Here is a 25870-nt window from a genome sequence, read left to right on the forward strand (position 1 = left end):
GGCTACTTCTCTCATATCATATGTCACCAAACCTAGTCTGTTAGTTTTGTCTACATATTTATTCTCATGGTCATACACTCATACGGAAGCTAAATTATGTTTTTTTTTGTATAAACCATATTAAAATTCGACTAAATTTAGTGCTTTCTAACAATGTCTGTCATCCTTAAATTCAAAATTTAGCAAATTTTATAAGTAATTGTTAAGAAAGTTTTGAAAAAGTTTACGATAAATTAGGTATATGTGAGGTCATGAATAAAAATGAGAGAAAATATTATTATATATATAAAAAGAGAAATATGCAATTAGGTAGTATAATGTAATATGTCAAAGGACAATTACTTATATATATAGTATGCTATTGTTAGAGAATGCGACTAATTAGGGATGTGAAAAAGAAAATAATAAAAAGCATCAGTTACGATGTTACCATCCCATAATAATGTTTTGACCAATGGCTCGATTCGCTTTTGTGACCTCAATATTTTCTACTTTTTAGGTGTTGTGAACAATAGTAAAAATTTATTTCGACAACAAAGTGATTAAACATTGTAATAATGTATACTTTTGTTACATTTTCCAGAGGTGTCATTTAAACATGTTTTCATTCATAACAACGTTTTGCATCACAGAATTTACTGCCACGAGATTTGCCTACCCTCTAATTTACTGCATCAAAAGCAAAGCTACCGGCCTCTAAATTCTTGTAATTAATTAAAATAACACAAAACTAGATTAGACTCTAACGAAAAAAATATTTTATATATATATATATATGTAGCATTTGCCAAACTATATTTATGATATGACTCTGACATATACTATAATTAGCAACGAGCATAATTGAAAAATATACAACTATGTTCGTCTTTGTTTAGAGACCACTAGCTAATCACCTACTCATTGATTTTTGTTTTCTTATATGTTTATTCTAATGTATGCAGATATATATGAATATTAGTTTTATTTTGTACTTATATGCACTAGTAGTTATAATGTCCATTTACGTAAATGTAATAATCAATTGAAGTTAATTAATACATGCCGACAGTTTTATTATAAACGAAACACACACCCCTCAAAATTCTATAATTATAAAAAAAAATCACAATACATCTTTGAAATTGAGTTTATGAAGGTTTTTTTTTTTTGTGTATTATTGAAATATTCGTTGAGATACTTTGATAAAGAGCGACGATGTTTCGTCTTTACATCTGTACCCAACATATTAGAAAACAAAGAAACAACATTACAAATACAAAAGCTATGTTAAGTGGATACCAATCATTTTATATTTTTCATAGGATTCTTCCCAAAACCCATATAAGCTTTTCAATTTGTCTTTTTTACACAGCTTTTAAATTTGTCTTAAAGGTGCATTATATCGATATATTAAAGTTACGTTTCACTTTTCTTTTTATATAATAGGGCAACATATGTCTAGTTGTCAACAAAGAGGGTGTAAAAATGCTGTTTCTTTTAATCTTTCTGTACATTTTTGTACTTTGGTAAGTACATCAAATAAAAATCAATGTTTGTATGCTACTATATATGTTGTATGAAATTAAATAAATTCATCACGAAGAGTTATCTAGCGACGTACGTGATAAAGCTAATTATTGGGGTTTAAAACTTTTGAGCATTATATTTAAACTGAAGGTGCTCTCTATTTTTATTTTATTGGGTCGTTACGTTATATATCTATAAATTGGTCAAATATATTCGAATAAACTCTTTCAAGCTTTACTAAGTTTATTTACTTTTGATAAAATAGCTTTGATTCTAGCATAAGGTTTTAAGCCTTACATAAATTATATTGAAGAAAAAAATCGTGTATATATATTTAAATTATAAAGTGGACATATTTTGACTAAAATTTTTGATAAATAATAAGCTCTCTCGATATGATTAGTAAAATGAAAATGCCATCAGCATGCGATGATTCAACGTAACATTTCCGGAAAATGTTATATAAAGAAAAAGCGTGAATATGAATCTGTTGAAACTAAAACATCACTAGTGGACGGTCTCTCATAATATTAGCACTAATTAATTATCAGTTTTTGTATTTTGATGCTTTATTCGGTCCACGAAAATTGGCTGTTTCTGAAGTAAACACACCAATAAATTAACGCCATCTTGTTATATATCAGATAATGTGATTTGATCAATAGGTACTTAACAACTAACTCAAACTTGTACATAAATTAATTAGTTGTGCATAATTATGTCGAATTGTATGGATCATATACCTCTATATTATATTCACTGTTGTACATAAAGAAATATACAAAAACTGTATGTTGATTGAGTTAGGTTCGTGCGATGTATGTTTTCTTACTAAAAGAGGTATAAAGTACTCATTAAATTGTCTATTGCGTTATACTATATCATATCTATATGTATATATATAAGTTCACAAACCATTATTAATATCGATGATTAGAGAAAAATATGAGATCGATTAATATCCAATAAACGATTAGAATATGTGTTATCTATGTATTCGTAATGATTAAGAATATATGATATTTTAAACTTTGAACTTTAACCTAAATCTCTATTTAATTATTGGGTGACAAACAACAAGTTTATGTACCTTTTGTATACGTAGATAAACAGAATTATTTTACGACGATTTTTACTGTATTGTATTTTCTAGGAATGATTTTGGGAAAAAAACATAAAGATAGCTCAAAATGATGATATACATACTTTGATATACATATATGATACGGTCGGCACATCTTAACTTTAAGCTCTCTTAACGAAATTGTCCCTCGATAAGGCTTTTAATGCTACTACAGCTGGCGGCCCATCTACTACTTCGGTCCAATAAACTAAACTAAATACATTGGCCCATTGATAACATTCGTCAAAAGTTAAGGGACTGTATTTTAAAATTTAAAAAGTTAAGAGACTAAACGTAAGAAAAAAAGATAGGGGACTAAACTTTAAATCTCAAATATACGGGACTAAAGATTAAAACTACAAAGTTGAGGAACTAAAGCTAAAATCACAAAGTTTAGGGACTAATGTTAAAGTTATAACTGTATCTTCGTAAACGTCAAAGAAGAAAATAAAGAACATGTTCTTATTGAAACCAGACTGCTTTAACTTGTAAATTTGTGAATGATATTTTCTCCTGATTCAATCGTAATATCAAAATATGAAAACCGTGTCATGTACCTTGGCTGTGTAATTTAGTTTAACGTTGAAAGTTAAAACTATGATCTAAGAGATGATGTATTTGCCTAAATAATTTATATGTATTAGAGTGTAAAATAACTGGTTTGAAAAAAGAAAAAGAAAAACTGAAACTATCATTTTCACATGAAGCTAAAATAAATTAGCTCTATGAACTTGTATTAAAAGCTTAAAACTCTCAAAATCTTTAATCAGCAATTAACAAAACAAAATTAATATTACGCGGGAAAGAAGACGAGGTCGTTAATGAAGCGGGTGAGATGACGTAACAAAATACTCAGGTTTTGACGACATCAAACCTTAAAAGATATTATATATATATATCTGAAATTTCGATCTCACTTTCGTAATGTTGACATTTCTCTCTATTGACAAAGACAGAGACGATCACTTTGAGATTCTTTTGGTCGGCTCTCATTGAAAGTCAAGAGGCTTATCCATATATTGTTCTAAATTCATTATTTATCTGATTAAGCTAAGGCTTTCATTGAACACGGTTTCGTGATTAGATACGTGTTTGTCTTATAATCCATACCTTTCCTCTTGTGTCTTCCTTATATATATACTATGTAGCTTCTTGGCTCATCAAATACTCACTGTTAGATAAGATCTTCATCGCTTGTATTTTTGCAAAAATACTCTGTTCTTTTCTATATGGACAGGAGTCACCATGACATTAAAGATTCCGATCCGAGATATGGTGAAAATGGTTGGCTCTTTAAGATATCAACAAGGCATCGATATCGTTGAATCAATGAAAACTAGCAAGAGAGAGACGCTGGTGGATGAGAAGATCTATGTAGCAGTGTCAGTGAAAGACCTAGAGAACAAGTCTACTCTCGTTTGGGCGATACAGAACAGTGGAGGCAAAGATTTTTGCATCGTCCATGTTCATCAACCTATCCAAATCTCAGTCCGTAAGTATTAAACTATTTTCTGCAAGTGTTATTTTTAATGCAGAGTTTATTGAAATTTGGTTTAACTTTTGACTATCTTGTTTTCTTCAATTCAAGCGGGGGAGATGTTTCATGACCAGAAAGTACGGCTTTATAGGAAAGACAAGGAGAAAGCACATAAGAATTTGGAAAAGTACCTTCATATATGCAGGCAAATGCAGGTATGTTTACTTATTAGATATCCATTAATTTGTTTTGATGGCACAAGAGTGTTTGTTTCTAAATGTCCAGTCAAATTGTGAATTAGGTCACTGCAGAGATAATATATATCGAGATGGATACGGTGGAGGAAGGTATCCTCCAATTGATATCTCAGTGCAGAGTTACAAAACTCGTCATGGGAGCAGCAGCTGATAGACACTACTCAATGTAGGTGGTTCATAACTGCAGACTTTGACTTTTCTGTTATCCAAAAAGACTAAAATACAGATTAGTGAATGAATTAAAACGTTAATTTTGCAGGAGAATGAGAAACTTACAGTCCAAGAAAGCTATTTACATTCACAGAGAAGCACCTGTTACTTGTCAGATATGGTTTACGTGCAATGGATACCTAATTTGTTCAAGGTTTGGCTAATTAAGTCATTTCTTCATCTTTTGTGTTAGCTGCACATACTACTATATATAGTGACTGTTTAGGATTGGTCTTTGAGTTTTACTTGTCTCACAAGTCATACTACAAATCTACAATCCAGGGAAGCTGGAAGAACAGAGAACTTGTATCTAGAATCTGCATCGCCAATTTCTTTGAGACAATCCGAGATCACTAGAGTAAATGAAAGTGCTCCAAGCTATAGTATGGTTAAAAATGATGATGGGATCAAAGTAATTGTCACAGAAGCTGAGAATTCGAAAAGGAAAGCACGCTTTGAGGCATCTAAGCGTGATGAAGCTGAAAAATCTGCAGTTGATGCACTCAAAAAGGTACCAAAAGTTTCTGTTAACAAGTGCTTTTGCTTAGAATTAGTATCAAACTTTTATAACTCAAAATTGCAGGCTAAACAATGGGAAACTGTGTACTTCGAGGAGTTGAAGCGTAGGAAAGAAATAGATAAGGCTCTGAGGGAAGTAAAAGGAGACATTGAAAAGATGAGATCAGAATACGAGATCCAAATAGCTGAATCTGATATGGTGATAAGAAAGCTTAAAGACAAGTATACCTTATCAATGGAAGCGTTGAGAAAACTCAGAGAAGAACAAGAAGAGTTGAAGATAGAGCTCAGAGAAGTATCAAAGCTGAAGAGTAAGAACGAGGAAGAGGAAGCGTCTCCCTCTAACCACCGTGAACCGCCTCAGTACTTCATCTGTCCCATTACACAGGTAAAAGAGACGTTACAAAAGATGAAAGAAAGCTACTAAATAATCAAAAATGCTATAAATTAAAAGAGAGAAACGGTTATTTGTTTTGTGATACTTGCAGGATATAATGGAGGATCCACATGTAGCAGCAGATGGTTTTACATATGAAGGAGAAGCAATAAGGAGTTGGTTCGAGAGAGGACACGAGACTTCTCCAATGATAAACAAAAGGCTTCCTCACACGACCTTAGTTCCAAATCTTGCTCTTCGATCCGCAATCCAAGAATGGCTTCAAGTTCCAGAATCATTGAACAGATCATGTGATTCGCATTAATCAGAGATCATAAATCAAAACATTTTTAATTTTTTCAATTCAAATTTCCCTGATTTTCTTAATATATATCTATGCACTGAGCGGTACAACACATATGCTTCGTAGTTAATAGTTGTTACTCTATACTACCAGTTTTGTTGGTATGGTCATTCTTTAATTGGGTGGTTACACATGTATATATATACTATATATAGATCTGTTCATAGTATTTCATAAAAAGACTGAATTATATATTAGAATTAGTGGAGACTGAATTAATCTTCCCTCATGACGTTTAATATAAGAGAGACAGGTCATGAGTCGCTCATGATACAACACTTGATGATCAGTATATTATATTTCTTAATAATGGTTTTGATGCTTTGGAAGGCTTGAAGTCATTATAACAAGTATTAAAAAATACACTAAAACTAGTATGTATATCATCATTCATTCACGAATAATTGAATTCTTGTTAGAAAACATTTGAGTATATAAAAGCCTGAGTTGTAAATCGTAGAAAGCAAGAAGAAAAAAAATCAACAAATGGATTCAACATCAACCATTGCAACTGATCGTTATACTCAACTAAAATCTTTCGAGGAGACGATGAGAGGCGTGAAAGGCCTTGTTGATTCTGGAATCTCAGAGGTTCCAGCGATGTTCCGGGCGCCTCCGGTTGTTTTAGCAAGCCCAAAACCACCAGTAGCAGGAGGTTCACAGCTCATGATCCCAACCATCGATCTGAAAGGAGGAGTGTACTACAAGAATCAAGATTCAGTCACGCGGGGAAGCGTGGTGAAGAAGATAGGAGATGCCGCGGAGAAATGGGGTTTCTTCCAGGTGGTTAATCATGGAATCCCGCTCGACGTGCTGGAGAAGGTGAAGGACGGGGTTCGCGGTTTTCACGAGCAGGACGATGAGCTAAAGAAACGGTTCTACTCTCGCGATCACACTAGGAAAATGGTTTACTACAGTAATTTTGATCTCTACACTGCTCAGGCGGCGAGTTGGAGAGACACCATGTGTGCCTATATGGCCCCGGATCCTCCCACATTAGAAGACTTGCCTCCACTTTGTGGGTAAGGTTTCCATCCAAAGTTTATTTTTTTTAGTTCCTAAATATATTGTGGGTTTTTTAAAAAGTTTTAAAAAGATACATGATGAGCCACTAAAACCTCTTAAATCAGAATCAAAAGTTTTACTGTGGCAGGGAGATTATGATGGAGTACAGCAAGGAAATAATGAATTTAGGTGAGTTGCTCTTTGAGCTTCTATCAGAGGCTCTAGGGTTGAAGCCTAATCACCTAAAGGACATGGATTGCAGCAAGTCATTGGTCATGTTTGGCCAGTATTATCCACCGTGCCCTCAGCCTGACCTTACTCTAGGCTTAGGCAAGCACACCGATTTTTCTTTTCTCTCCATTGTTCTTCAGGGGAATATAGGAGGGCTTCAAGTTCTTCGTGATGACCAATACTGGGTCGATGTTCCTCCTGTCCCTGGTGCTCTTGTCGTTAACGTCGGAGATCTTCTCCAAGTTAAACTACTAGTAACATTAATTGTTGCTTTGTTTCTATTGATTGATTTATTTTCATGAAATGATTTAGACGGAAATGAGACTAATGAAAATTTTATTTTATATATATTATTGTCAGTGCAGCTTATAAGTAATGACAAATTCAGAAGCGTGGAGCACAGGGTGATAGCAAATAGAGCAGCTGAAGCGCGGGTTTCAGTGCCATGTTTCTTCAGCACTGTCATGAAGGCAAATCCTCGAGTATATGGACCCATCAAAGAGCTTATGACAGAACAAAACCCTCCCAAGTATAGGGACACCACCATCGCCGAGTTCTCAAGCATGTACGGGTCTAAAGAGCTCAATACCTCTGCCTTACTCCATTTCAAGATCTGAGACATTGACCATATCAAATATATTTATATCAATAACTTCGGTCTGCACTCCATGCCAAGATCTGGGACATTGGCCAAATAAAATGTCTTTGTAAAATGATGTGTGTATGTATGTGTTCCACATGTGAGGATATGAGGCAATTGACCAAAAATTAAAAGTCTTTGTAATTTACACCCTCGGCTCACGGACTTCAAAAATTCTCATGCCAAAAAGTTAACATCAGAAAGTTAAGAGATTATATTTTAAAAACTCAAAAGTTAAAAGGACTAAAACTTAAAAGAAAAACCTAAGGGGCTAAACACTAAATCCCAAAGTTCAGGAGCTAAAGGTATACAATCACAAGATTAAGGAACCTAAAATAGAAAGAATAAACTCTTAGGGATTAAAACTGAAATTCGAAAGATAAAAATTCTATCACTACAGTATGCTTCTCGTTCATATTTACTTCCTCTACAGTGTCATTACTGTCCACCGTCGGAGCTAGAGGAGCCGGCCAGATCAAACCACGGCGGCTGTTTCTGCCTCACTGTCCTTAATTGATAGTGAATCGGACCAGAGATTCGACTAATGAACATGAAATCTCGATACTCGGTGAGGATTTGGACATCGGAGTATCGAGATTTCGTATTCATCATTTGAATCCCTTGAAAGCTCTATGCGTCCACGAGGAGGGTACGTTTTATCTATCGACTTTGTTCTTCATCTTTCATAATGTGATTTGTGATTTTTGGTTAAGTTAACACTTTTTCTATTAGTAAAATAAAAATTCTCTAGATTCAATCGTAAAGTGAAAGAAAACATTGGTTGTGTACTTTGGAATGGTGATCTCATTGATGATGTCTTTGCTTCGATATTTTTATGTATTAGAGTGTGAAATAATTGAAAACTATCCTTTATCAGATGAAATAAAATTAATCATGTCCTTAGATTATTTAAACCAATCGTAGGAAACTTGCTTTCCTCCTGAGAGAAGTTAGCTTTTGATTAAGTAAGTTCTTAAAGCTTAAGACTGAATTACGCGTCTAAGTAGAGTAGACCAGGTCGTTAGAGAAAGCGGTTGGTTGACCTTCTCAGGGGCATAATTATAAAAGCACATTTGAAGAAATAGGAGCTTAGGTAAGCAAGCATACGCACAGATTCTAGAGAATGCCTACCTCAGATTGTCTTTTACTTTTCTACAAAGTCTCGATATCGCTTTCGTTATGTCTACATTACTCTTGACACAATTAGAGACTATCGCTTTCAGATTCTTGTGATAGCTTCTTGGTAATGAATTATCCTTTATTCTAATTTACATGTTTCAGCTTCTGTGATAAGGCTGCAGAACGTGGATTTTTGGTAACGTGTCTGTCTTGTAATTGAAAGCCTTCCTTGTTTCTGCTAAATATTAGGTTTGTTCTTTGTTTCTTTTATATGAAAAGGAGTCACAATGACACCAAAGATTCCGATCCACGAAATGGTGAAAATGGTTGGCTCTTTAAGACTTTGCGGCACAGATATCGCTGATTCAGTAGCAACTGACATGAGAGAGACGCTGGTGGATGAGAAGATCTATATAGCAGTCACTGGGAGAGATCTAGAGAGCAAGTCTAGTCTCGTTTGGGCCGTACAAAACAGTGGAGCCAAAGAGTATTGTATCGTCCATGTTCATCAACCTATCAAATATCTCAGCCCGTAAGTCGTTTAATTTCCTTAGCAATCCTTTTATGCAGAGTTTAAGGATTTTTGGTTAATTTTGGACTATCTTGTTTTCTTCATTTCAAGCTGGAGCGATAATCCACAACCAGAAATTGCGGCTTCATAAAAAAGAGAAAGAGAAAGCACACAAGAATTTGGACAAGTACCTTCATATATGCAGGCAAATGCAGGTATTGTTACTTATTAGATATCCATTTTGTTTTGATTGTACAAGAGTGTTTGTTTCCAAATGTCCAGTCAATCTGTAAATTAGGTCACTGCAGAGATGATATATATCGAAACGGATTCGGTAGAGGAAGGTATCCTCCAATTGATATCTCAGCGCAGAGTTACGAAACTCGTCATGGGTGGGAGCAGCAGCTGATAGACACTACTCAATGTATGTGGTTGATAAATGTAGACTTAAGACTTTTTGTTATCTAATATATGGATTAATCACTGATGTGAAACTTGAATTTTGCAGGAATATGAGGGATCTACAGTCCAAGAAAGCTATTTACATTCGCAGTGAAGCTCCTGCTACTTGTCAGATATGGTTTACCTGCAATGGATATCTAATATGTTCAAGGTCTGTCAAATTTTATGTCTAATCTTCATCCATCTTTATCTTTGGTGTAAAATGTTAAGATATATACCAATCTCTTTCTTGTGTCAATTCTTAGTCTTATTTTGTGGTAACTGTAAATTGACATTAGTTACTGTTTAGGAATGGTCTTTGGGTTCTGCTTGTGAGACAAGATCTTTGTCTCACAAGTCACACTACACAAGTGTCTTTTTTCTTTTGGTATGAAATCAATGCAGGGAAGCTAGAAGAAGAGATAACTTGTATCTAGAATGTGCTTCTTCAAGTTCTTTAAGCCAATCCGAGATAACAAGAAGAACTGAAAGTCTTCCAAGCTCAAGTATAACTGAAGAGGATAATCGGATTCGGATCCAAGTAGCTGTCGTGGAAGCTGAGAATTCGAAAAGGGAAGCACGCTTTGAGGCGTGCTAGCGTGAAAAAGCTGCAATTGATGCAATCAAAAGGGTATACAAGTTCCTCCTATCATGTTTTATTGCTTAAAAATATCAATCCTAACTCTGTCTATAACAAAAAATGTAGGCTAAACAATCAGAAAATGAGTATTTTGAGGAGATGAAGCATAGGAGAGAAACAGAGAAGACACTGAGTAAAGTGAAAGAAGAACTTGGAAAGATGAGATCAGCATCCGAGACCCGAAGAGCCAAATCTAATATGGTGATAAGAAAGCTTCAAGGCAATTATACCTTATCCATGAAAGCCTTGAGAAGACTTAGAGAAGAACAAGAAGAGTTGAAGATGGAGCTTACTCAGCTTAGAGAAGTATCAAAGCTGAAGAGTAAGCGCGAGGAGGAGGAAGCCTCTCCCTCTAAGGACCATGAACCGCCTCAGTACTTCATCTGTCCTATTACACAGGTAAGAAATCATTGAAATCTGAATGATCATAGAAGTTAACAATTATAAGAGAGACATCGTTGTTTGTTGCGACACTTGCAGGATATAATGGAGGATCCACATGTAGCAGCAGATGGTTTTACATATGAAAGAGAAGCAATAAGGGGTTGGTTCGAGAGAGGACACAAGACTTCTCCGATGACAAATAATAGTCTTACTCACACGTGCCTGGTTCCAAATATTGCTCTACGGTCCGCGAACAAGAATGGCTTCAAGCTTGGAGCTCCTGAATCATTTGAACAGAGATCCTCTGCTTGTAAAGATGAAAATCAAAAAGGAGTTTTCCTAATTCCTTAGTGGCTAATAAAGGAGACTCTCCGTGTCCTCTCAAAAGCCGAGTTCGAACTTTTGTGTAGTTCTCTTGTGCTCTTTTTGATATGGTTTTGTAATAGTTTATGTCAAGTCTTTTACTACGAGACGGTGTTGGTTGGTGATCGTACAATCCGTTCAGGGAAGCATACACGCGCCTCTTTAATCCAAGTTTTTTCTCTTTTCATAGGAAAAACAACGAAAATATTTGTGCACGCGCTAGTACTGCGCGCGTATTAGTAAATATCAAGGCGTTCTAGCGCGTTTTTATTGTTGCTCCTTCAATTATTGAAACTTTGAAAGTTCGAAACGGTCTCTTTTTTAAGGTTTTACTCCCATTTAAACATTCCTTGATTAATTTATGTAAAATCTGTTTATATATTTAAAGGTTTACGTTTTATAAAATCAGATCTTTTTTTTTTTTGTAGCTATACAAAAGGTATCACGCATTAATTTATAAACAACATTTCATTGTTCGACAATTTATATGCCGTACAGAGTTTTAAATATTTTTGTTAAATTATATATTTTAATTAATCCCCTTATGATTGACTAGTGTAATAATCCCAAAAAATGTATAATCTGGGGAAATGTTGCCTAATTTATTTTCACACCTCATTTTAAATATAATTTAATGGTATATAATCGACATTGATTACCTCCTCGAGTTTTGATTAGGTCGTTGACACTTAAAACCCATACAAGAAATAAATACATATATATAATTTCCAGATCGAATATTCGAAAGAACAGAGTAACACCAGAAAGGGATGACACATGCCCTTCATCGGATCTTCTTCTTTCTTGATTGCACATATATATATATAAACATTTTGCCAAGAAGAAGACAAAACCATAGCTTCTTGTCTGAAACGAACCAGCCATTCTCAAGATTTTCTCCTTTTAACATTTTCCCGGGAACATATTATGGAGTTTGAGGCAGCCAAAAAACACACCATGGGAGAAGAAGACGAAGTAGAAGAAGAAGAAGCAGTGATGGATGAGAGAATATACGTTGCGGTAGGGAGAGAACCAGCCAAGAACAAGTCAAACCTGTCTTGGGTATTAGATAACTGTGAAGGCAATAAGATCTGCATCGTTCTTGTTCACCGACCTGCTCAAATGATTCCTGTTTGTAAGTTTTTTTACTCCTCACTCCAACAACTCCTGAATCCAGATCTTTCGGATGGCTTTATACACGAAACAGAGCTCTTAAATATATTTGACTTGTTTCCAATGATCTTTCTCTTACTTCCACAGTGGGTACCAAATTCGATGCTGCAACCGTAGATGAAGAATTAGTAAGAGCATACAGAGAAAAACAAAAGGCCAAAACAGAGAAGATTCTTGATGAGTACCTTAGAATATGCCTGCGGAAAGGGGTATGTGTGTGTGTGTGTACTCTAATACATGAATCATGTGAAGTTTTCCGCCATTTCTAACGAGATTGGTTTTGCAGGTTCAAGCAGAGAAGCTGTGCGTAGAGATGAACTCGATCGAAAAGGGAATTTTGCAGATGATTTCTGAGAACAGAGTGAGGAAGTTCATCATGGGAGCAGCTTCAGACAAACATTATTCAACGTATTGTGTCTTTTAGGCTTCACTCTTGTGTTCCTGCTTTTTTTAACCATTCCTCAAGTTTGACATTTGTGGTTGATCTATTTCAGTAAAATGGAGGACCTGAGATCGAAGAAAGCTATCTTCGTCTGCCAACACGCGTCTGTGACTTGTCATATGCGGTTTATCTGCAAAGGATATCTCATCCATACAAGGTTCAAGCCAGATTCCATTTCTTTTCCATAGCTGTATACAAATAACAGATGATATTTTTAAGTTTGACGTCTGTATGCGATATCAATGTAGGGAAGCTAGAATGGATGAAGTCCGAGCTCTCTCAGCTCTACTATCTGACTTTCAGCGGCTTGTTTCCTCACAAAGTAGCACCACTTCAGATCAAGAAAGTGGAGTTTCAAAGAGGAACAGCGAGGACGAAGAGGAGGAGGAGAGAGAATCACGAACCAGCTCTTCTCGGTCTGCTAGTACATTGTCATACTTTGGAGGATCTGAGGCTTCCTCAAGTGTAAGTGTACTGGAAGAGAAATCAAACCGTTCATCTCCACCCTCTTTACCGGTAAGCCCTGCGATCCTGAATAAGAGAGAATCCAATCCAATACTTTCTTTTTTTCTTTTACTTCTTTCCTTGGCTCATTAATTGCCTTACGGTGTTGATCCACCAGTGCACCGGGATGGGACTGGGCATGATAACCTTCCTGATTAGCTCCATCAAACTCTGGCAAAAGCTTTCCATCCAAAACCATAAGCATTGTGAATGACCCCACCATCACCTGAAAAGCCAAATAAAGAAGAAGAGGACACGAACATAAAGCTTACAAAGATCTTGATCACATCTGTAAATACAATGTATCTCATATTTGTAAACCCCAAAATTGCGTGAGAAGAAGCTGCTTTGGGATTTCATCTCTCCTCCTCTTGTGAGGCTTGTAATTCTAAAGATAATGGAATTCTTCACCTTATTTCTTAAATTATAAAAAAATGCCCACCAACTAAATGCTTTCACCAGTTCTTTAATTAAGAGTTGTGTACAAAGGGTTGATCACTAAAAAGATGTAAGAAAACAAACAAAACTGCATCCTACCTCTCGAATTAACTGAGAAGAAAGAAAGAAAGCAGATTGTATAAAAAGAAAAAAAAAATACAGGTGGACACACATCAAACGCCGGTGACCGGAACACCACTCTCTCTAATTGCTTACATTCTAGTGGGGATCTCACCAAAACTGTTCCAGCCATTGGGCTAGCGTTTTTAGCTTCACTTGTGTCCTGCGGCTGGACCTTCAAAGTTCAAAACGCAGGCAAACAGAACCATCTACCATCAGTCATCTAAAGCTATATCGAAGACTGAAGTGTGGGCGTAATTAAAGGTCTCAAACCAATGCGGTTCAGTTTAACAGCATCTCTGTGCTACGTTGATACCATAAATGTGAAAGATTAACCAGGAAAAAGGGATAGCATGTACCTGTCAGTCGCCTTGTAGCCCCGTTGCCATTAATGGAGAAGTGCACAGGCTGCCTTTCTTGTCCTATTGATAGAACCCAACTAGAGTTCAATCTCCGAGCAAAATCCTCTACCTCTCTGTATTCACATAAGGTTTTATAATTTTATTTAGTTTCACATAATGGATGCACAATACGATGTAGATCTATATATAGAACGTGTGCATATTTCGTCACATAAGATTACTCAAGATGAGGTTTGTAGAAGGTATTTTTGGAGGAGGGACTGATATCAATTATTTCAGCACAAAATGAATACTTCAGGCAGGAATTTGAAAAAAAAGCCAGTTACCTATCAAGCATTTCCTTCAAAGCTGGATCAATTTCATCATCTATATAACCATCTTCAAACTCAGTCTTTGGCGTAAAAATGTCATCTTCCATACTAAGTAAGTTAGATACATCTCCCAAGCTCGACGCAGTCTTATCCACATTCTCAGCATTTCGTGATTTGGAATGAAGATTATGCTTTAAATCCTAATAAGAAGGAACACACTTAGTAACTTAATTACTACCAACAAAGAGCAATAAGAGAGAAACTAGTTTAAACCTTTTCTGAAGTTTCACATATTCCCATTGAAGTACCGTTCTTCTGCTCCTTCCTTTTCTTGTTCTTCTTTTTGCTCTTGGAAGTCTTTACCACCTTGTGATCTGTGGAACATAATTATCCTTCTCTCCAATGAGAGCTTTAAAAGGAAGTAGAAAAAGAGAACAGCGAGAAGCAATGCTAACATAAACTCACGCATCAAATATTTCAATCAAGGACATTCAAGATATCATCCAGGATTTGAGCATCAAATAAGCTATTAACTCGACCATAAATGCATATGCAAGAATCTACTGATATGGGAAGTGAGCAATAAATTGCCCAAGAAATTGCAGCACTGTGACTTTAACACAGTTGAACGTAAGCATCAAAACAGACTCCAGACATGAACCAATATGTGGTGCCATCAACATGAATTGGACAACGTGGAGCAGAAGAAAGAACATGACATACAGGAGAGATATGAAGTTAAGAAAAGTACCTCTGCCATTAATAAATGATAACAAATCATCCACAGAACGCTCATCGACATGTTCTTCAACCTCGACACTCTAGGACATGGAAAAAGCCATAAATATAAACTAGTACAATAGTTCATTCTCACAAACCAATTCCTAACTTAATATAATTAAAATGCTCAACACACCTTTAGTTTCTCTCTTTCCTTCAATTCCTTTCTTTTCTTAGCATACAATCTATTCAACAATCGAATCCGTGGATCATCCATTGTGTTCTTCAAAGGCTCTAATTTCTCCTCCTGAAAAATTGTAACTAAAAGCTAAAATAGAGAAGCAGATAGGAATGACACCTAAAAAGAGATAATCTTGGGCACCACATACCTCAGTAAGGTCATCAGGCAAATGGAATATTTCGCGTATCTCCTCAGGGGTTTTTCCCTCAATAATTCGTGCAAGGGCACGACTAGTAAGATCAACCAACGGCTTCAACTGCAAACTGTCAGCAGCTGAGGTCAACTCACAGAGCCTCTTTGTATCCATCCGGATAAATTTTTCATCATAAATTTTACGTTCCTAGAAAGGAAAAAAAAAAAAAAGACTTTACAAAAAGAAAAAAAACATATGATTATCAACGTGTAACCATTTGTTTCCAATTTTAAAAAGAAAAAAAATAAAAAACTCAAATAAACCTTATTTGAACGTCCAGGTACGTGATGAAATCTGCAGTAATCAAAAATCAGGCTTAACATAGCTGGATTGACTCGCTGTGGAAGAGATATTGCGTAGTTCTTAGAAGATCCAACACCCTTCTGTAATACTTCTTGACATATCATGGGACAGTACATTGCGACCTCTTGTTCCACTTGTTGGATTGAGCCATCAGCAGTTTCAAGCCATATATAGGATTTCATCATCTGTGTTGATGACATATAAAAAGTAATTAGTTTTGGTGCAACGTAAAAGTTAAACTAGTCATTCAAAAACTCCATACAATGATAAAGAATATAACACTCAAAAGTAAAACACTATAAGTATGAGAAAATCTATAATGTAACAAGTAGGCCATGTAAAAGTAGAGACTTATCACAATAAATATAAAATTAATGACGCAAATGGTAGGTTGTTAACTTGTTATGTGTCCAAAATCTAATCTTGCTAGTTCATTTGAGCAAAATATGTAACGGTATTAACAGTCACTCTATATGATCACTAACGTAATGTGAGTAAGTAAGCTATAAGGCAACGGAGTCCACTATAGTAAAAGTATCAAAGCTTACCTCTGGTTTGATGATGGCCATTTCACCTTCTGACATTGATATGTAGACCCGGTATTCGGGTATAATACTCGTTGAGCTTATATCTTATTACACAGTCAAGCTCCAATAAATAGGACAGTCCCCACTATAAAAAGTAGTTGTTTTTCTTGGATCTTCAAGTTTCCCAATACTGCACACAAGTAGAAGATATTTCAGGTCTGTGAGCATTGGAGCTCAATTAGAAGCAATATCCGGAAACTGAACACCAAACTAATAAAAGAGAAGAACAGGTAAATGATCATAAATGGAAAATAAACTTCACAAACATGCTAATCATTCAGAAAGCTCAAGACTTGAATCTGGCATGTCATCAAAAGGCACTAACTATGTCCACAGAAACCACAAGTATAAATTACCAATTTCAGTTCAAGGATTCGGAATCGATTCAACTCTCTCTTTCTCTATTTGATGGGAAGCTTGAAAATGTGAAAAGGCACCTCAATCATCAATTCGTAAAACCCTAAGCCCCAAAATGGATAAGGAGAGGTGCCAAACACCAAAATATGAATCAAAAGACAGAGGTGCCGAAACTAAAATTGAAACAATGGAGAGTGAAATTAAAAGAGGAAGAGAGTGAAATAACAACACAGAAGCGAGAGATAGAGAGAGAGAGATAGCATTCAAATAATCAAATGATACAATCGAACCAAGCAGCAGAGGCATAAGAGATAAAACCAATGGAGAATCACGATGAGAAAGCAATAGATAAGAAGAATACAAGCGTGGCATACCCTACGACCGGAGGAGAAGCAATGAGTGTAGACGGCGGAGGAAACAAATGAATCTGGCGGAGGAGAACGGCGACGGCGGCGGCAGGAACAGACCAAAGAGAGAGGAGCGGATAAGAGAGAGAAACAAGGGCTTAATATTATTTTTGGGATTTTTATTTTTGAATAATAATTAAGTTCTCTCCCAAAAAGAAAAAAAAAATAAAAAGAAAAAAAGACAGAGAGAGAGAGAGAGAGAGTATGGAGTGGGTTATCGCCACGTGTACTAGCCGTGACGGCTCATGGCTCAAGATGGTTAAAACTCAGAAAAAGCACGGAAATAGAATCTAGGGTTCGTTGTTGGGTTGGGCGGTTGATGGAGTCGGTGAGGACTGAGGACTGAGAGGAAGCTATTTCTGTGGAACTGTAGTGGCTCTCTTTCGCTGTCTTGACATTTTTTTCTTTCTTGTCCTTTGTATTTTGTTTATCTTTTGGGGTATTTGCTACATATCTTATTATCTTATATTATATAGTAAAGCCTATGTCTGTTTTTGGAAAGGAAATTTGTTTATGTTGAACAAGAATTTAGGTCAATTTTTTTTTATCATCAAAATAAGAATTATATTGAATAATGGATCAAGTCATGATATTAATTAGTTTTATAACCAAATTAAAAAGAGCAAAAAAGTTATCAGAATATTAAACACATAAATTACAACTCAGAATAGCAAAAAGCTAGATGAGCGACTCGATCTATTACATACGGTTCATGTTTGAACAAATGAAAGAGGACACATTTGTAAAACGGATTGACCAAGCGATAATGTCACAACGAATTGATGCAATTGTGATATCATAATGTTTGACCATTTAATTAATACTTTCACGAATAATTCGTACTCGTCTTCAAAAACATATTTCGAACTATTCGAATCCAGACCTGCCAATAACGATTTAGTTTCAGCCCCCAAAGGCCAAAGGTGATGTTGATGTCCTTAAAAGTGATGAACCCATCCTTGTAAACTGTGATGCTCCACCTGAATCGCGAATAACCCAACCACCCATTATTAGGTCAATTTCTATAGGGTTTTTCATTAATTATGTTGGTGAATTATAAAAAGAAAAAAACTAATGTTAAATTACAACAAAGATTTTGTCAGAAAACGACAACTTTAAAAAATAAAATATTAGTGATATATGCTATTACCAATTTCATATTTTCAAATTTTAAGTATTTAAAATATTTTAATATTCTTTCTAAGATGTGTTGCTGAAAATATTGATTTAAAATAAGACTTAACTGAGACATGTTGTAATAAAAACTCTTTATCGGTTTATATCGGAAGGAAGCTAATTAATTAACCAGTTGTACGTACTAGTAAGGAAACTAAATGCCGGAGATCAGACTGCACTGTCTGATTTGTACATGTGGTCTAATATCAAGGAAAACCGTACACTACCACTAGACTACATCCGGTTATAAATTTCATAGTTTACGTCGATTTGTGATTTAGCCTTGGACATTGCATCTTTCGGTTTACCAATCTACATAATAAACACACAACATCCTAGTATAACAAGTTGCTGATGGAGCTTACGGCAAGCATGCATGTCGATGTCGGGATACTTTTCAAACTCAAAGATCGATGTGACTCCGATCCTTCCATGTGATGAAAAATTAGGAATATAACAACTTCAAAAATTATATATCTGATCTCGTACATCTTGTGGGACAACGCTACTTCACTTTTGCGAAATTTTTTGAAAGACCAAATATCAACTCAAGAAACAAAAATTAGAAACCATATACCAACGGATTGATGTATTACTTACTATATCGAGGGATCCAAGTATTATTGGATCATTCAATGAGCTCTTGTATTTGATTATCTTCTCCATTAAACTCGTTCTGATTATATTGTATTTGATTATCTTCTCTTCTCCATTAATATCTTCTAATCTTACTTCTTAGGGTAAACCACTCAAATCCGTTCCAAGGATCCAGTCCTTTTGAAATCCCTCTCTGTTCTTCATGATGTGAAGAAATTTGTCCTATCCCCCGACCCTGACTGGCGAGGCTTCATCTAAATGAGTGAAGTTCAGTTAGACTGCCACTTCTCTCTCGTGCTCTCCGTCCAAGCGAACTAACTCCTTAATCCCCCGTTTGGTTAATAAAATAATAAAGTCTGGTTATTATAGCCATGGTCTGAAATTGTACTCATTTGCTCATTGATAGTTTCGATTCGAGATTGTTTAATACTTGACACACACCGAAAATAGAATCTTTGACTTTGTTTTTTTTGTATATAAATAATTTTAATAATAATAATTAGGAAACAGGCCTGCCATCAATACTAAAAGGCTCTTATGCAGGGTGTTGTGAGCTTCGGCCCGTATATGTTGGCCCATTTATTGGCTCAAGTTTGTTTTTTTAATTTTATTTTAGTTCAAGCTTCAGACACAGGTTTCATGACTTTTAGAAGCTAGCTGTTAGGTTTTGTGTGTCTAAATCTAATTTTTTTTCCTCGTTTTTCTGTGGAATTTGGTCACAGTGAGTAGTTTTTCGCATATACAGTATATATTTTTAAAAAGGGACAGTGTCGCAACGAGAGTATTGGGGAGGCTAGGTGGGGGCAGTTGCAATCATGATGAATAGAGAGAGAAGCCAAAGCAAATATAGAAATTGTCTTATAGATGAATGGTCGGTCTGTTTTTGGTTACGTAATTCGGCGGCGTTAGGTGGGTGACTCCACGTATCTTATCGTCGATGCGTTTGGACGGCTATAAACTATTGAATCTATTTTTCTCCACCATTAAATTTCAAAAAACATTTCACATATTCCTTTTTCACTCTGTGTCATGGGTCGGTCTTTTTTATTTATTTTTTTAGTGGTCATTGATTTTAGCTGATGTTTCAACATTTCGGTTTTTTTTTTTGGGCTCTACTAAGTAATATATAAAAACTCGTGTAAATGTGGGATTCTCAGTTTGAGAATTTATATTTACATAAATCTACTTCAGCTAGATAATAATTACATGGAGTGTCCCTTTAAAAAATGTTGGGGGGGGGGGGGAAAGGTTATGATTAATAAACAACGTATGAATATAATATGTATAAGGATTTGGCAAATAGATAATTAGATGGTAATCAAAATGGCCCTTGGGTGATACAAGTTCCATTAGCAACCACTGATTTCGATTTTTGTTTTCTTTAACATTGTCTTTCCTGTTTGGCATGTATAACACTACCACTCTATTCCTTGTCATATAATTACAGTTAGCATTAGAAATTAGGATTATAGTTTATGGTAGGAAAAATAATGTGTAGTCTTTGCTCTTTAGCAGAAACGGCTATAGATTAGGACTAAAATGATGATAGAAGATTTTTTTAGGCACTAATTGAATACCAATTATGAATAATCATATATATAGTTGATCATGAAGAGAATAACACACACACAACCAAAATTTATTTTATTTTAGTAAATTAAAAAATTAGTAATATTACCATCCCTTAATTTTAAAACTCTGCCCATTACGATGAATGTCATGGTAATGGTACTGTGCATGGTGCCATATACAGATGTTCTTATCCTGGCTGGCAAACGCCAGATCATTCTCAACCGGACGATCATGTTTAAAATAGGTCTTGTTCGTAGCAGTTAGTAATTAAGAAATTATTTAGCGACAATCATGAGGATTATCTAAAACAATCGACATTGATCTATTGTATTTTATACCTCATTATCTTCATATTAAACAGACTTATTAAACTAGAAAAACAGCTGGAATGGAGCATTCAAAACTCTGTCCAAAGGCTTAAATTATCACTGACCCAACGTAATAATTAGATTTATTAGTAGTATGATTAGTATGAAGATAACATTAACAAACTTTATGTTACTGTCAATATTGTCATCATCGTCTTTTATTTTATTTCTCCATATTGTTTCCATTACCTCCCGACTATAAAAATCACAGCACTCCCACTTCTGGAAAATTCACAACAGAAACAAAAAAACAAAGCTACACAAGTTCTCAAGAGAGATCGAAACCGGAGATGGAAGGCAAGGAAGAAGACGTTAGAGTTGGAGCTAACAAGTTCCCGGAGAGACAACCAATCGGGACTTCGGCTCAGAGCGACAAAGACTACAACGAGCCACCGCCGGCTCCGTTTTTCGAGCCCGGTGAGCTCTCTTCATGGTCCTTTTGGAGAGCCGGGATCGCTGAGTTCATCGCTACTTTCCTCTTCCTCTACATCACTGTCTTGACTGTTATGGGAGTTAAGAGGTCACCGAGTATGTGTGCTTCCGTCGGAATCCAAGGTATCGCTTGGGCTTTCGGTGGTATGATCTTTGCCTTAGTCTACTGCACTGCTGGTATCTCTGGTAAGTCACTCTACTTCTTCTTCTTCTCCAAAGATACGCCTTTTTACTGTACTTAGGTTTCCGAGTGTTGGGTTGAGAGAGAAGATGATCAAGTTTGAATCTTTGAGAACAATCGAGATTAGTTTTAGCTTCTTTGCGTGGATTTGTTCAATTTGTATCTGATTCAAGAGGGCTTAATACGTTAAAGCTATAATCTTTGAGAAATTTTGTAATTAGTCTTACCTCCTCTATGTGGGATTTACAGTGTTATAGTCTGAAATGTGGCCTTTTGCTTAATTTTGGTATCTTTTGTTCATGTTACTCTCAGGTGGACACATCAACCCAGCGGTTACTTTTGGTCTATTCTTAGCTCGGAAGCTGTCCCTCACCAGAGCTCTGTACTACATAGTGATGCAGTGCTTGGGAGCAATCTGCGGTGCTGGTGTGGTTAAAGGGTTCCAGCCTAAGCAATACCAGGCTCTAGGCGGAGGAGCCAACACTGTGGCTCATGGCTACACCAAGGGAAGTGGTCTTGGAGCTGAGATCATTGGCACGTTCGTCCTTGTATACACAGTCTTCTCAGCAACTGACGCCAAGAGAAACGCCCGTGATTCTCATGTCCCCGTAAGTAACCAGGCTATATCTCTTGTTCATGTTACATAGCTTCTAGAAACAACTGAAATGAGTGAACTTTTAAGTTGCCTTAAGTGTGCAAGAAAGACTGATTCTCATGGTTTCACTTTGGACCTGTTGCTTATTGGCTTGAGTTTTGTAACACTTGTACAGATTCTTGCACCACTCCCAATCGGATTTGCGGTTTTCTTGGTTCACTTGGCAACCATCCCAATCACTGGCACAGGCATCAACCCAGCTAGAAGCCTTGGAGCTGCAATCATCTACAACAAAGACCATTCATGGGACGACCACGTGAGTCTCCCCTGCACAAACTATATTTTTTAATCGCATTCCAAACTTCGTTTTGAAAAAGAAAAATAGTTCTCTGACAATTTGGTTTTTGTTTTGCCATCTCTAGTGGGTGTTCTGGGTTGGACCCTTCATTGGAGCTGCACTTGCTGCTCTTTACCACGTGGTTGTCATCAGAGCCATTCCCTTCAAGTCCAGAAGCTAAGTTAAAAAAACAAGACATCAAGTCCTCTGGTTCCTGGTCTTGTCCTCCTTAGTTGCTTCTATTGTTGGTTGATCTACATGTGTGAAATGTTTGTATCTATAATGTTGCCCTCTTAATGCAAATCTTTGTAAACAAAGGAAGAAATTCCCAAAAGTTCAACGCAAAAAACACTTGGTGTTTATAAACTACCTACCAAGGGGATTTATTTGCAAATTATGAAATCTGTTTATCAAAGATGATTTTTAACATGGATTTTGGTATACTATACAACAAGCCTAACATAAACCCAATAACCGGTTAATCAGTTCTTCAGCCAACCGGTTCAATTTCAAAATTCATCCGGTTCAGCATTGTTTTGGTACAATAAACGTGTCAGTGTCACCAACCTATCCTCGATGGCGAAAAATCCTAATCGAGAATTGAGAGACACAGCCAACGAAAATTCACCAGGAAAAAGATGGCCCCCCATTTGTCACAAACTTTTCAACAAAAGCAGAAAGATTCCTCGACCGATGGTAAAATTGAACTATTGCAAGTAAAGAAATGGGGTGTATGAAGTTGACTGTAAAATTTTGATCATTCCACTCACTGAACGAAGACGAGTAGAACTCTGACAAGAACCCTTCACGTACCCCAATTCACAATTTCCTTTATCATATATTTCCAAGAATCAACTTGTATTTATTCCAATATTATATTCTTCACACAAATGGAAGATGATGCAATGTATCTGTCTTCTTCCCTCAGCCATATTTATATGGTTGCCATCTTCTCCGTTTCTTCTCCACCTATCACTCTTCTTCCTCTCTTTACAAAGACCTTTCCAACTTTGTTTTCACTTTATCGATTCTTCAATACTTCGTTTGCTCCGTTCAGTCAACAATGGCCTCTGTTTCGAGGAGGCTACTGAGGAGAGAGACGATCCCCTGTATCAGCAACACCATGAGGAGACTCTTCTCCACCGGTGGATCTACTTCTTTTGCTCAGAGACTCAGAGATCTTCCCAAAGACTTCCCATCCACTAACGCCAAGCGAGATGCCTCTCTGGTATTGAAAAAAAACAATACATAACCGTTTTGTTTTGCTTCAAAATTGGATCTGAGTTTTAGTCAAATTTCTAGTCTTTCTTCCGATGTCGATTGACTCAAATTCGTATGTGTCGTAGCTCATCGGACGAACACCTCTAGTGTTTCTCAACAAAGTCACTGAAGGATGTGAAGCTTACATTGCAGCCAAGCAAGAGCATTTCCAGCCAACTTGTAGCATCAAGGACAGGTGCTTGTAATATCTTATTCTTCTATTTTTACTAGAAACCATATTAGTACAAAGTGTTGATCTTTGTTCCATTTGGTTGTCTTTAGACCAGCTATAGCCATGATCGCAGATGCTGAGAAGAAGAAACTGATCATCCCTGGAAAAGTAATTTGCTTTTTCTTTTTTATTCTTCCATACGTAATCTCAGAGTTAACTGTGAATCAGTAGTTTCTTACCCGCTGAATTGATGCTTAATTTTCAGACAACATTGATAGAGCCCACTTCAGGAAACATGGGAATAAGTTTGGCTTTCATGGCGGCTCTTAAAGGGTACAAAATTGTAATGACAATGCCTTCATACACCAGCTTGGAGCGGAGAGTGACTATGAGATCCTTTGGTGCGGAGCTTGTTCTTACTGATCCAACAAAAGGAATGGGTGGAACCGTCAAGAAAGCTTATGACCTCCTTGAGTCTACTCCTGATGCTTTCATGTGTCAACAGTTTGCTAATCCAGCAAACACTCAGGTACTTAGACTTAGAATGAGATCTCATTTTTTATTAGCTTAAATTCACGTTTTGACACTAGATTGAAATATTGAATCTAGAGATGATGTTTGGAATATTGATGTAGATTCATTATGACACAACTGGTCCTGAAATTTGGGAAGATACACTTGGAAATGTCGATATATTTGTGATGGGAATTGGGAGTGGAGGCACAGTCTCTGGAGTTGGGCAATACCTTAAATCTAAAAACCCCAATGTCAAGGTGATTACTTAATAAGTTCTGAAGGTATCTTGTGAATATTAAAAAAAGAGATTGCTATTGACCATGAGTGTATTGCAAATGGTAGATATATGGAGTGGAGCCTGCTGAAAGCAACATACTCAATGGTGGCAAACCAGGTGAAGATTTTGAAACTTTAACACTTAATTTGTGGTCCAAATTAGTGGAAGATTCGAGTTTTTGCGGTTGCTGATGTCAAGGGTTTTGAACTTTGTGCTAGGTCCACATGCTATCACAGGCAATGGGGTTGGATTTAAACCAGATATTCTGGATATGGATGTCATGGAGAGTGTTCTTGAGGTAAAGTAAAAGGCTAAAGCTTCTGTCTTTCCAAGAAACCCCAACTTCTAAAGCTTATGTTTTGAGAATATGTTAACAGGTGAGTAGTGAGGATGCTATAAAGATGGCAAGAGAATTGGCATTGAAAGAAGGTCTCATGGTAAGTGGTTTGATGATTTACAAAGATAAGTTGGTTCATCTGTTTTCTGGTACTAATTATGGAAACTAACTTGAGTAGGTTGGGATATCGTCGGGAGCTAACACCGTGGCAGCACTTAGACTGGCAAAAATGCCAGAGAACAAAGGCAAACTCATTGTGGTAAGAAAGGAAATATGTTTTTTTTCTCTCGCTCTCTGTTTTGATATGTGTGTTTTGGTTTGATCGGAAGTTGTTTTGTAATAGACGATTCATGCTAGCTTTGGAGAGAGATATCTGTCGTCTGTTCTGTTTGATGAGCTGAGGAAAGAAGCAGAAGAGATGAAGCCAGTTTCAGTCGATTGATGAAGAAAGGCTTCTTTACCAAATTCTCATATTGGGATTGTGACATAAACGTGTAAGAAGAGTTGTATGTTTTGTTTTATATATGGGTATGTTGGAGAAATAATTATGTTGATGTTGAATATTGGAAATACAATCTAATCAAAGTTAAATCAGCATTTTATGTTTTATTTTGTGGTTCAAATAAGGATTTTGTCTTTGTAAAAATCTGGTCAGTTGAGATTTTTGCTGTTAATGGAAAATATTTTGATTAAAAAAACATTAATCTCATTTTACTGGAAAAA

At 36.1% G+C, this 25870-nt stretch overlaps 6 protein-coding genes and 1 pseudogene across 7 annotated transcripts; 6 read left to right on the top strand and 1 right to left on the bottom strand.

Annotated features, from left to right (window-relative positions):
• Positions 1 to 3702: 3702 nt before the first annotated feature.
• LOC17885726 (U-box domain-containing protein 36) lies at positions 3703 to 6015 on the top strand. Of its 2 annotated transcripts, XM_006291071.2 has the most exons (7): positions 3703 to 4124; positions 4221 to 4324; positions 4411 to 4532; positions 4626 to 4730; positions 4859 to 5087; positions 5160 to 5483; positions 5584 to 6015. In XM_006291071.2, the coding sequence occupies exons 1-7, from the start codon at positions 3878 to 3880 to the stop codon at positions 5794 to 5796; spliced, it is 1344 nt and encodes a 447-aa protein (XP_006291133.1). In that variant the 5' UTR covers positions 3703 to 3877; the 3' UTR covers positions 5797 to 6015. The 2 variants fall into 2 exon arrangements, with proteins under 2 accessions (XP_006291133.1, XP_023638488.1); XM_023782720.1 differs by having other exon boundaries at positions 4859 to 5483.
• Positions 6016 to 6321: 306 nt separating this feature from the next.
• On the top strand, positions 6322 to 7829 carry LOC17885327 (1-aminocyclopropane-1-carboxylate oxidase homolog 8). The gene is made up of 3 exons (XM_006292491.2): positions 6322 to 6857; positions 6989 to 7313; positions 7437 to 7829. Exons 1-3 carry the CDS (start codon positions 6322 to 6324, stop codon positions 7686 to 7688), a joined length of 1113 nt encoding a protein of 370 aa, XP_006292553.1. The 3' UTR covers positions 7689 to 7829.
• A 340-nt stretch (positions 7830 to 8169) lies between these two features.
• LOC17886281 lies at positions 8170 to 11439 on the top strand (annotated as a pseudogene).
• A 366-nt stretch (positions 11440 to 11805) lies between these two features.
• LOC17886166 (U-box domain-containing protein 33) lies at positions 11806 to 13872 on the top strand. The gene is made up of 6 exons (XM_006293190.2): positions 11806 to 12304; positions 12430 to 12551; positions 12629 to 12750; positions 12837 to 12941; positions 13033 to 13300; positions 13407 to 13872. The coding sequence occupies exons 1-6, from the start codon at positions 12097 to 12099 to the stop codon at positions 13500 to 13502; spliced, it is 921 nt and encodes a 306-aa protein (XP_006293252.2). The 5' UTR covers positions 11806 to 12096; the 3' UTR covers positions 13503 to 13872.
• Positions 13724 to 17452, bottom strand: LOC17885249 (SKP1-like protein 21). Its single transcript, XM_006291342.2, has 10 exons — positions 17295 to 17452; positions 16525 to 16693; positions 15937 to 16161; positions 15629 to 15820; positions 15436 to 15546; positions 15271 to 15340; positions 14793 to 14893; positions 14535 to 14719; positions 14206 to 14321; positions 13724 to 14021 (listed from the first exon to the last, which is right to left on the bottom strand). The coding sequence occupies exons 2-10, from the start codon at positions 16558 to 16560 to the stop codon at positions 13999 to 14001; spliced, it is 1059 nt and encodes a 352-aa protein (XP_006291404.1). The 5' UTR covers positions 16561 to 16693; positions 17295 to 17452; the 3' UTR covers positions 13724 to 13998.
• A 3809-nt stretch (positions 17453 to 21261) lies between these two features.
• Positions 21262 to 23000, top strand: LOC17887467 (aquaporin PIP1-1). The gene is made up of 4 exons (XM_023783291.1): positions 21262 to 21658; positions 21966 to 22261; positions 22424 to 22564; positions 22671 to 23000. The coding sequence occupies exons 1-4, from the start codon at positions 21331 to 21333 to the stop codon at positions 22764 to 22766; spliced, it is 861 nt and encodes a 286-aa protein (XP_023639059.1). The 5' UTR covers positions 21262 to 21330; the 3' UTR covers positions 22767 to 23000.
• A 547-nt stretch (positions 23001 to 23547) lies between these two features.
• Positions 23548 to 25756, top strand: LOC17886219 (bifunctional L-3-cyanoalanine synthase/cysteine synthase C1, mitochondrial). The gene is made up of 10 exons (XM_023783290.1): positions 23548 to 23813; positions 23932 to 24041; positions 24128 to 24185; positions 24283 to 24546; positions 24653 to 24790; positions 24876 to 24927; positions 25029 to 25108; positions 25188 to 25247; positions 25326 to 25406; positions 25491 to 25756. Exons 1-10 carry the CDS (start codon positions 23649 to 23651, stop codon positions 25587 to 25589), a joined length of 1107 nt encoding a protein of 368 aa, XP_023639058.1. The 5' UTR covers positions 23548 to 23648; the 3' UTR covers positions 25590 to 25756.
• The last annotated feature ends 114 nt before the right edge of the window (positions 25757 to 25870 follow it).

This window comes from Capsella rubella, unplaced genomic scaffold (genome assembly GCF_000375325.1).
Source record: "Capsella rubella cultivar Monte Gargano unplaced genomic scaffold, Caprub1_0 scaffold_5, whole genome shotgun sequence".
Taxonomy (NCBI): Eukaryota; Viridiplantae; Streptophyta; class Magnoliopsida; order Brassicales; family Brassicaceae; genus Capsella; species Capsella rubella.

What these genes read in the sequence shown, in the direction of transcription:
- LOC17885726 (XM_023782720.1), top strand. Translation starts at nt 3,878, where the DNA reads ATGACATTAAAGATTCCGATCCGAGATATGGTGAAAATGGTTGGCTCT. An exon ending in ACCTATCCAAATCTCAGTCC is followed by an intron (nt 4,125 to 4,220) that starts GTAAGTATTAAA and finishes CTTCAATTCAAG; the next exon opens with CGGGGGAGATGTTTCATGAC. An exon ending in ATATATGCAGGCAAATGCAG is followed by an intron (nt 4,325 to 4,410) that starts GTATGTTTACTT and finishes ATTGTGAATTAG; the next exon opens with GTCACTGCAGAGATAATATA.
- LOC17885327 (XM_006292491.2), top strand. Translation starts at nt 6,322, where the DNA reads ATGGATTCAACATCAACCATTGCAACTGATCGTTATACTCAACTAAAA. An exon ending in GACTTGCCTCCACTTTGTGG is followed by an intron (nt 6,858 to 6,988) that starts GTAAGGTTTCCA and finishes TTACTGTGGCAG; the next exon opens with GGAGATTATGATGGAGTACA. An exon ending in ACGTCGGAGATCTTCTCCAA is followed by an intron (nt 7,314 to 7,436) that starts GTTAAACTACTA and finishes TTGTCAGTGCAG; the next exon opens with CTTATAAGTAATGACAAATT.
- LOC17886166 (XM_006293190.2), top strand. Translation starts at nt 12,097, where the DNA reads ATGGAGTTTGAGGCAGCCAAAAAACACACCATGGGAGAAGAAGACGAA. An exon ending in TGCTCAAATGATTCCTGTTT is followed by an intron (nt 12,305 to 12,429) that starts GTAAGTTTTTTT and finishes TTACTTCCACAG; the next exon opens with TGGGTACCAAATTCGATGCT. An exon ending in CATCTCCACCCTCTTTACCG is followed by an intron (nt 13,301 to 13,406) that starts GTAAGCCCTGCG and finishes TTGATCCACCAG; the next exon opens with TGCACCGGGATGGGACTGGG.
- LOC17885249 (XM_006291342.2), bottom strand. Translation starts at nt 16,560, where the DNA reads ATGTCAGAAGGTGAAATGGCCATCATCAAACCAGAG. An exon ending in TGCCTGATGACCTTACTGAG is followed by an intron (nt 15,547 to 15,628) that starts GTATGTGGTGCC and finishes ACAATTTTTCAG; the next exon opens with GAGGAGAAATTAGAGCCTTT. An exon ending in TTGAAGGAAATGCTTGATAG is followed by an intron (nt 14,322 to 14,534) that starts GTAACTGGCTTT and finishes ATGTGAATACAG; the next exon opens with AGAGGTAGAGGATTTTGCTC.
- LOC17887467 (XM_023783291.1), top strand. Translation starts at nt 21,331, where the DNA reads ATGGAAGGCAAGGAAGAAGACGTTAGAGTTGGAGCTAACAAGTTCCCG. An exon ending in CCCGTGATTCTCATGTCCCC is followed by an intron (nt 22,262 to 22,423) that starts GTAAGTAACCAG and finishes ACACTTGTACAG; the next exon opens with ATTCTTGCACCACTCCCAAT. An exon ending in ACCATTCATGGGACGACCAC is followed by an intron (nt 22,565 to 22,670) that starts GTGAGTCTCCCC and finishes TGCCATCTCTAG; the next exon opens with TGGGTGTTCTGGGTTGGACC.
- LOC17886219 (XM_023783290.1), top strand. Translation starts at nt 23,649, where the DNA reads ATGGCCTCTGTTTCGAGGAGGCTACTGAGGAGAGAGACGATCCCCTGT. An exon ending in TCATGGAGAGTGTTCTTGAG is followed by an intron (nt 25,109 to 25,187) that starts GTAAAGTAAAAG and finishes ATATGTTAACAG; the next exon opens with GTGAGTAGTGAGGATGCTAT. An exon ending in ACAAAGGCAAACTCATTGTG is followed by an intron (nt 25,407 to 25,490) that starts GTAAGAAAGGAA and finishes GTTTTGTAATAG; the next exon opens with ACGATTCATGCTAGCTTTGG.